This window comes from Macrotis lagotis, chromosome 1 (genome assembly GCF_037893015.1).
Source record: "Macrotis lagotis isolate mMagLag1 chromosome 1, bilby.v1.9.chrom.fasta, whole genome shotgun sequence".
Lineage (NCBI taxonomy): Eukaryota > Metazoa > Chordata > Mammalia > Peramelemorphia > Peramelidae > Macrotis > Macrotis lagotis.
The window spans coordinates 870,580,645-870,589,302 of record NC_133658.1 but is presented as its reverse complement, the minus strand read 5'-3'; the positions used below and the strand labels follow the sequence as shown (position 1 = coordinate 870,589,302).

The following is an 8,658-nucleotide window of genomic DNA, read 5'->3' as shown; positions in this document are numbered from 1 at the left end:
AAAACTACCATTGCATGTAGCTGGAAAAATAAGTAATTTTTTTAATTCCTCCATGGAAAAAGGCAAAGGACTTGGTTGAATCCATACCTATAAGGTAGCTTCCACATCTCTACAGATTGTTCCAAAATAACAGCTGAGTAGATTATGCTGGAACCAGACACCCAGCAAGAATGAGTCTGATACTTAAAAGGATAATGAAGGAAAGAACTGTCTGAGCACATGCCAAAAAGGAATGAAACATTAACAAGGTTACTTTATTTTACATTTTTGCAAGGCAATGGGGTTAAGTGGCTTGCCCAAGGCCACACAGCTAGGTCATTATTGAGTGTCTGAGGTCACACTTGAACTCAGGTCCCCCGGACTCCAGGGCCAGTGCTCTATCCACTGCGCCACCTAGCCAGCCCAACATTAAACTTTTAAATAGTTAAGTCCTTTAATTTGTAGAGACTCTAAAGAATACTGAGACCCTCACTGGTTAAGATAGTTGGATTTGGGTCTCTGTTCTTTCTACACGGGGTAGTAATGGAACAAGGAATGAACCTTGTTACAGTATGTGGGTTCAAGGGTGGGAGCAGATTCCCACGCTGGGCTGCCAAAACCTGGACCAACATTGGAAAAGTTCTAGGGCTTGAATTGGGGCCCTCTGCATCCATAATAATTTACATCTTCATACCTGACCTTTCTGAGACCCTAGGGCTTGTGAGAATTTTTAATACTTCATATTTTCAGTATATGAAGAATTTGCTTCTAAGGTAGAGGGCAGAAACACCAGGTCCAACACTCAGGTTATCTGGCAGATCAGGGAATTTCTCCCTAGACACTTTCTCTTCTATGGTCTCCAATTTTCAGTTTATAACACGTCAAGGTTTAAAATACTGGCAAAAATGAAAATGTATTATCTATTTGCTATACTACAGAGAGGTTGTGGTTTTGCCAGTCAGTAATCTAAACCTGGCAGAACAGGGTCTGTGGACTGGTTTTTTAACTCCAAATCTCCAGGTCATTTTGTGTGGCTAGGTGATTTAGATACAATTCGGTAACATTCTTTGAAACAACATTTATATCAGTTCAAGAAAGTCTTCACTAACTCAACACTCCAGATGACATTGGTTAGACAAGGCCAATCCCCTCTCTAGTCCTGTTTGTTCTCTGAATTGGAAATTAAGGGAAGAAATTAAACTGGATTCATGCATCTTCCAATCTTTGACACTACCAAGAATGGGAGGGATTGTTAAATTATATGGCATAGGAACTGATATAAAGGGAATTACCATAAATAATGTAAAAGCCATTGACCAATAGACATTACATCACTAATTCAAAATCTCTTCCAGAAAAATCCAAGTGAAGTCTCTGAACAGAAATCACAGGCTCGAACTGTGCCTATCAAGCACTACCTGTTATCAGAACAGCTTTTGGGTTCTCATTGGAAAACAAATTCTTAGCAGAGAACTAAATCTTAAGTGAAACACTCCTCCTGCCCCTTTCCTTACATGGAAAACAAACTTTGTACTTAACACATTTCAAAGAAAGAGCTTGATATGCCTAAGGAACTGTTAGTCGTAGACAAGAGCAAACAGCCCCAAACGTTAAGTAGGGTAACCGTAATCCTTGCTTCATCCTAACCACAGATGGTGCAAGGGAGTGTTAAGTCAGGGTCTAGCATTATCAGAAATTTGACCAGGTTTCAAGAGCTGTGTCTGGGCTACAGACAAAAATGGGCAGGGGCTTATTTTCCTCCTCTTACCTCTCAAAATCTCAAGCTGGATCACAAGGAAAACAGAATAGGGTGGCTTTTTACCATTACTTTTAGGTTTTTGCAAGGCAAATAGGGTTAAGTGGCTTGCCCAAGGCCACACAGCTAGGTAATTGAGACTGGATTTGAACCCAGGTACTCCGGACTCCAAGGCCGGTGCTTTATCCACTACGCCACCTAGCTGCCCTTACCATTACCTTTTAACTCTAGCCAGATTGTTCTGTCAATTTACAGGTAGCATGGAAATGAGTCACTAAAGCTCACTTACATAGCACCTGCTGTGCTTTCCCAAAGGAGATCACATTTGATCTCACAACCACCCTGGGGAGTACGTATTAATATACTCATTCTACAGATCAACAAACTGGGATATACATACGTGAATTGACTTGACCAGTTATACACATCTGAACTCGCACCACTGAGCATTCAATCCACTGGGTCATGCTGTCTGCACAACCACAAGTGCAAAATAGCAAAGGAAGATCGTTCTCTCAACCCCACTAATCTGCTCTTCTAACATTTCGTTGTTTGCATTACAAAACTTTATATAGAGATGTCCATAGCCCTAAACTGTTAATGAAGACTAAGAAACTATTTCTCAGTAAGACATCTTTTTTAATCAAAGTTGTAGAAGATATGAATGAGGATCTGATACACAAGTACAAAGCTGTCAATAGCATTTAAATAGTTGGATCACTTTGGATATGGAAATATGGAAGACGGGTTCTGAGGCGGAATAATGGTCTTCATATTCAATCCAACTCAACCTTTCCTCAGCCTCAGATCCCCAATTTAGAAACTGCAAATAGCAGCAGGACTAACATTGCCTCGCAGGGATGTTCTGAGGCACAAAGGTGCTGCAGCAAGGTTAAGTACTTATAAAGATTAGCTATTATTTCTTAACTTCTCAGTTTCCTCAGCAAGAATTTGTCTGAACCACCAAAGTCACAGGCCCAAGATGTGCTGCTGGGTGTCTACACTTTGTAACTGGGTTGAGTTCATCCCTAGGATGCTTCAGGCGAAAAACTCCCTCAAACAATGCAAATGAGGACCTATGAAATGGAGTGTGGCCCTCCACAGTGGTTCTCATAAGGAAACTCAGGGGTCATCCAAAATGTCACTCATATGATAGCTCTTTCTCATGTTATACAGGCTGAATCTGGCATGAAGTTAATTATGTCTTGATCCCTCAGGAAAAAATAAAAATGAGTAAACCTGCATAGATATGTCAATGTTATATTTTTAGATTTTCTTGAGTGTTTACACGTTGAGCTGATGAAAACCTTAGGAAAATTGACACGTACCTTTCTAAAATCCAATATAAAAACCTACACACGCACACACACACAATGCACATGAAGAACATAAGGGAAAAAATAGACAATGCTGTGTACTTTAATAAGGTATCCACAATTCAGATAACAATTTAGTCCAATATATTTGCAAATACAGACAGAGCAGTCAATAAACCTTCAAAATACCATCTTGTACCTGTTTTCCCTATAGACCAAGGTCAAGGGTATTGAATACAACCATAGATTGATTGATTTTATTTATTTTTGCAAATTGTATCTGCTTAAACAACCCAGTTTACAGTACTTGGCCTACATAATTCAGAGGCTGTGTTTGCAAGGAAAAAGACCCTAGTTAAAAAAAATGCTATCAACAGCAAATTGAGAAAAATAGATCAACTTTCTGGGGGCTATGTACAGGAGTGAGGGTGTTGATCCTGAGACCAAGGCTCTTGCTGCAGTGCAGCCCCAGAACTGTCTGCAGGAGAAGGAAGGCAGCTGTTTCATCAAGCACTACACAGGAGCAGAGTAAATGTTTGCTGAAGTCTTTACCTTGGGAAAGAAGATGCTCAGGGAATCATTACATAGAAGACCCAGCCACCTTTTCCTGGCCCAAGAAGTTGGAAGCCAATAAGATGAGCTTGCCACAGCCTCAGTTTTCCAGTCCCTTTCCTGTGCTCGTTTCAAAGCCACCATCAAGAGCTCTCCAGCTGCTTTTCATAGGATGGTTTTTGTCAATTCTTTGTGCTACTCTCACTATCCCACACATGCTAATTAAATATTCCCCCGCCGCCTCAGGGAGCACAGATTGAATATATTACAAACAGAGACAAAAAACAAACAAGGAGTGATAATTTTACAATACAGTCATAATTATTATAATAAAAAAAATGAGTTGCAAAGGGACACCATCAAGATTAGTGCCCCTAACCCCAACATGAAGATATGCTTTCTTGATTAAATCTATTTTCTGAGTTTAATTCTAAGCAATGCTTCTTAAAAACAAAACACAAACACAAGCCTTAAAACAGAATCGCCACAAAAACTGAGCACCAGCATTCCAGCCCTCTTCAGCATCCCTGCCATAAGTGAACTTAGAAACACTCAATGGAGGAAATATCATTTCTGAAAGGGGGACACTCCCGGCTGAAGTTACATCAAGTTATTCTTCAGGATCCTCAAGAAAACCTTCTGGCTTCTGGTGGCTCCTGACAATCTGACTGCTTAGTAGCAAGCTGTATAAAATATCATTGTAGCCATATATATTTTCCACAGAGAAAAACAACATTTAATTGGTTATAAAAAGACAACATACTTCCTGGGCATTCCAGAACACAAATGAATTCATGGAAACAATGGACCAAAAGGGACTGAAGTGTGGAGAGGGAGGGGGAAGAGAGGAGAGTCTCTTGTTGGGAAGAGCCACATAGTGTTCAAATTCACCTTCTGGTTCATCAATCTTCCTGATATGGACGTGACTTTAGAGAAGGTCAAGTTGGAACTTCCAACCTGACAAGTAGGCAGGATATGCTGGGTATGGCTCTCTCTCTGGGTAGTGGCATCCTCAAGTTGCTACCCAATGAAAGTGGTCAGAGTATCCCATCATTCCTAAAATGCACTCAAGCAAAGGACCCCTGAGGCTGAAGATTCCCATTTAAAATCAATCCTCCAAAATGGCTGATTTCACTAACCCTGGAGACCAATCACCGGATAGCTTTGGTGGGTAGGCTGCAATCGACATGTTGGTGCAGATTACCTCTGAAAAAGCTAGACATTTTTTTCACAATTAACAAGTTTACTTTCATGCTTTATTGAAAGTATAACAGTGGAGTAAAGACAGGTATTTGTAAGCAGGTCTATAAAGAATTACTTTTGAAGACAGAACCATGTTCATCTACTGCAATACAAATCCTTTATGGACAGACGCTTCGGGTATGAAATATGAGCAAGGAAATACAACTGGATTTCACTCCCTTCGCTCAATAAATTTTCATATGTAAACATGATATATTGTTACTACTGTTAAACTTGTTCAGCCTTAATCCAAGCCCCACCCTTTTCCCCAAACTGCCCTCCCCTCTTAAATATAAAATGGGAAACATTTCCTTGAAGTCTGATGTCCTTCAGTGCAATCTGCTTTATTTGACATAAGGCATTTGGGACAGTCACTTGTGAATGGATTCCTGCCTTCTGGAAGAGTCAAGCAACCAAGTATTCTTAAATTCACTTTTGCAATAATGCCCTAAAATGTCAAACTCCTCCTTCCCTTATGGTCACTTTAAGCAGTCAGCAATTTTTCATATTATTAATGTCCAAGGAGACCAGTCCCTGGGAAAGGGAAAACAAAATGAAGAGTTAATTTATTATAAGATGATATCATCAACCATGATTTCTACACACCCCTCAACTCAAAAGCTGATTAGCAGTCTGCTCACAAGCCCCATATGCCTTGTCTCTTCATCAATGACTTAAGTCATGATGAGCGGCTCTTCTAGTCTCTTTCCTCATAGGGCCCAGTAAATATGCATGTATTGTACACTTACAGGCACGACACCATCAGCAAGTGAGAAAGGAGAGCTAGGGACTTCTAGCTTGAGAGAATGCATAGAACTAGCAAGGTTTTTTGAGGCTTGGGGACATCTAGACATATTTGTAAGAAACTGAAGACAAGGGGAAGGGGTGAAGAGTAGGAGGAGAGAAAAACATAAAAGATTAATTATATATGAGGAAAATGTGATGGGAAAGAAAAAAGGGGATACGATCAAGGATAGAGATTGAGGTGTGAATTGGTAAATGGGAAGGGTATTATTCAACAATGCAAGGAAAATGAAAAAGAAGTCTAGGGTTTATCCAGAACTAACACCACACAGGAAATCTTACTATTTTAAAGTGGAGGGACACAAGTCTACAGCCTGAGTGAAATCAATTCCATGGTGATACCCAGCATGATAAGGAGAAACCAGAAAGAGGTTAAATGTGATTCAGGGAAAGGAATTGATCCATTTAATTCCCCTATCCTTTTTTCTTTCCCCATTCCCTCTGAATGAGATAGACAACTCTGTTGATTTCTGGCAGCATGTGCTTCCGAGACAGAGAGGCCTATGTTTTGGATTGAAGAAACCCAAGAAAGTTTTGACAAATTTATAAATTTCAGGCATAGGCTCTTTTTTTTTTCTTTTTTGGTTTATACCCAAGGTCACAAAGCTAAGTAAGTATTAACTGTCTAAAGTCAAATTTGAACTCAGGTCGTCCTGACTTCAGGGTCAGTATTTATCCACTGTGCCACCTAGCTGCCCCTCAGGGATAGACTCTTAATGAAATTTAATTTTAAATTCACCTTTCACTTTAATGGAAAATTACAGAAACTCCCTGACATTAAAGGAACAAAATATGACAAGTGATTCTTACCTTTAAATCCTTCTTCAGGCATACAAACTGAAAAAGAAGAATGTCAAACTGAAAAACTTGACAGGAAAGCAAATGCTAAGATGTGCAGTGAATACAGTGTTTAAACTTTTGTCTTTGGCGAATTTAATCACCCAAAACTGATTCCTTAATAACTAACAATTTATTTCTCTGCTGGTCTCTGGAGGTAAAAGAATAGAAATTTTATGTGATGGTTACATTTCTATGAACTTTTATCAACTCAAAGTTTTTTTAATTGTTAAGTTCCTATTAGTTCTGAAACATGAATACAACTACATGAACTAATGAAGAAGAAAGTAGAGCCAAGAAAACCACATAAACACAAATCCACATTTATCCCAAATGCAAACTGGCAAAACACAGAACAAGAATGGCTTGAGACTCGAGATGACAATGCTGTGCCAATCTTAGAGTTGAGGTGGGAAGCTGACAAGTGTTATATATATATATTGCACATATTTTCACATTATTTAGAATGTATTGATAAGTTATGTTGATTTTTTCTACTTTTTCTTATCTTGTAAAGTGTATATTAAAAAACTTTAAGCACTGCAATAAAATAAATGTAGCTTCAGGTTTTATAATGTCCAAAAATGTGCAGCATCAAGCTGCCGGAAAACTTTTTCTAAGAAATGTCTCCTTACCTTGCATAACATCATCCATTGCCGCATAATCTGCTATTGGCTCATCTGCCTATTAAAAAAAAAAAATCAAAACCAACTCAAACATAGAAAACATTTTTAAAAGTTCTTTTTTCAAAAGGAAGGTCTGTTTACAAACTAATCACTGAAACTGAGTTCTGAAGAGAAAAAAAAATCAGATTACTGTCAGACTGACTACTACAAGGACTGATATTACAACATACATATTTCAGCCTACCCATGAGAAATTAAAGTCAAAAGGAGTTATTTTCCAAATTCCAAGTGGAGACCTGGAATTATAACTGTACCCAGTACACTTTCACTGAAAGAGGTTTTTAACTTAAGAAACCTTGTACATGGCATCACTTGTAGATTCTTTCATTGATATGTTATTATTACTGCTGTTTTGGGGGATTGGAAAGGAAAGCTGCAGTGCTAAATTGATGTGTGGTTTCTTCTACTTATCCAGGCCCTGCTCTTCTGATCTCAAATTGAAGTGAAGCATTATCTGAGTGTCACCATAGCAACAAACAAATGTATTCCATGGAGGAGTTGGATTCCAGCTTTGATGAAATGAACCAAGCAGGTTCTCAAAAAAAACAAAATGTCAAAAAAACCAAACTATGTTCAAATCTGGGTCTAAACTCCTGACAAAAGCTTCCACAAACCCTGGGCAACCTCATCACAAAGAGATGATAAGTGATAAAGGCACTTTTAAGTTAGAGCTAGAAAGGTCAGAGTTCTGGGTTTCACCTCACAGCTACCGAATGACTAAAAAGGAAAAATGAACAATGTTGAAGAGACACTGATGCATTGTTGGTGGAGCTGTGAACTGCCCTGACCTTTCTGGAGAGCAATTCGGAATTATGCCCAAGGGCATAAAAAATGTGCAGACCCTTTTTGATCTAGCAAAAACACTCCTAGGTGTGTATTCAAAGAGTTCATGAAAAAAGGTTAAAAACCCACATGTACAAAAATATTTATAGCAGCTGTGTTTGTAGTGGCAAAGAATTAGAAGATGAGGGGATACTATCAATTTGAGGAATGGCAAAACAAATTGTGGAAAATGAATGTGATGAAGAACACTTATTGTTCTAAAAGAAATTATGAGAGGCAGTTAGGTGGATAGAGCACTGTACCTAGAGTCAGAAGGACCTGAGTTCAAATCCAGACTCAGACAATTAATAATTGCCTAGCTGTGTGACCTTGGACAAGTCACTTTACTGGATTGCCTTGCAAAAACTAAACAAAACAAACAAAAAAAACCCCTACTGTCCCATGTAGTTCGAAAAATAAAATATTTAATTGGGAGGGAAAAAAAAGGAAAAGAGCTTATCTAGTACCTACCCTTCTTCATCACAATAAAATTGTCCCAGGTCACAAAGGTGACACAAAATGGAGTTAAGAACAGATCCAGTGTCCTCCTCTACAACTTCCTAGCCTGTATAACAATCCTCAAAAAGAACTGGAAGTTTTTATCCAGTAATGCTTGAGTCCAAAGGGTAGAACTGTGAACAATGAGTAACTGCAGGGAAAATTG

At 38.7% G+C, this 8,658-nt stretch overlaps 1 protein-coding gene across 3 annotated transcripts in view; it reads right to left on the bottom strand.

The window, feature by feature from the left end:
• Nucleotides 1–350: 350 nt before the first annotated feature.
• USP48 (ubiquitin specific peptidase 48) overlaps nucleotides 351–8,658 on the bottom strand; it is a 77,975-nt gene continuing 69,667 nt past the window's right edge. For 2 of the 3 annotated variants that reach the window (XM_074218192.1, XM_074218191.1), the window contains exons 25-27: nucleotides 7,122–7,170; nucleotides 6,460–6,486; nucleotides 351–5,379 (exon numbers count right to left, since the gene is read on the bottom strand). In XM_074218192.1, coding sequence (XP_074074293.1) covers nucleotides 5,357–5,379; nucleotides 6,460–6,486; nucleotides 7,122–7,170 — 99 coding nt within the window. In that variant the 3' untranslated portion in view covers nucleotides 351–5,356. The remainder of the gene's footprint in view (nucleotides 5,380–6,459; nucleotides 6,487–7,121; nucleotides 7,171–8,658) is intronic. The other variant, XM_074218190.1, reaches the window with a different exon arrangement.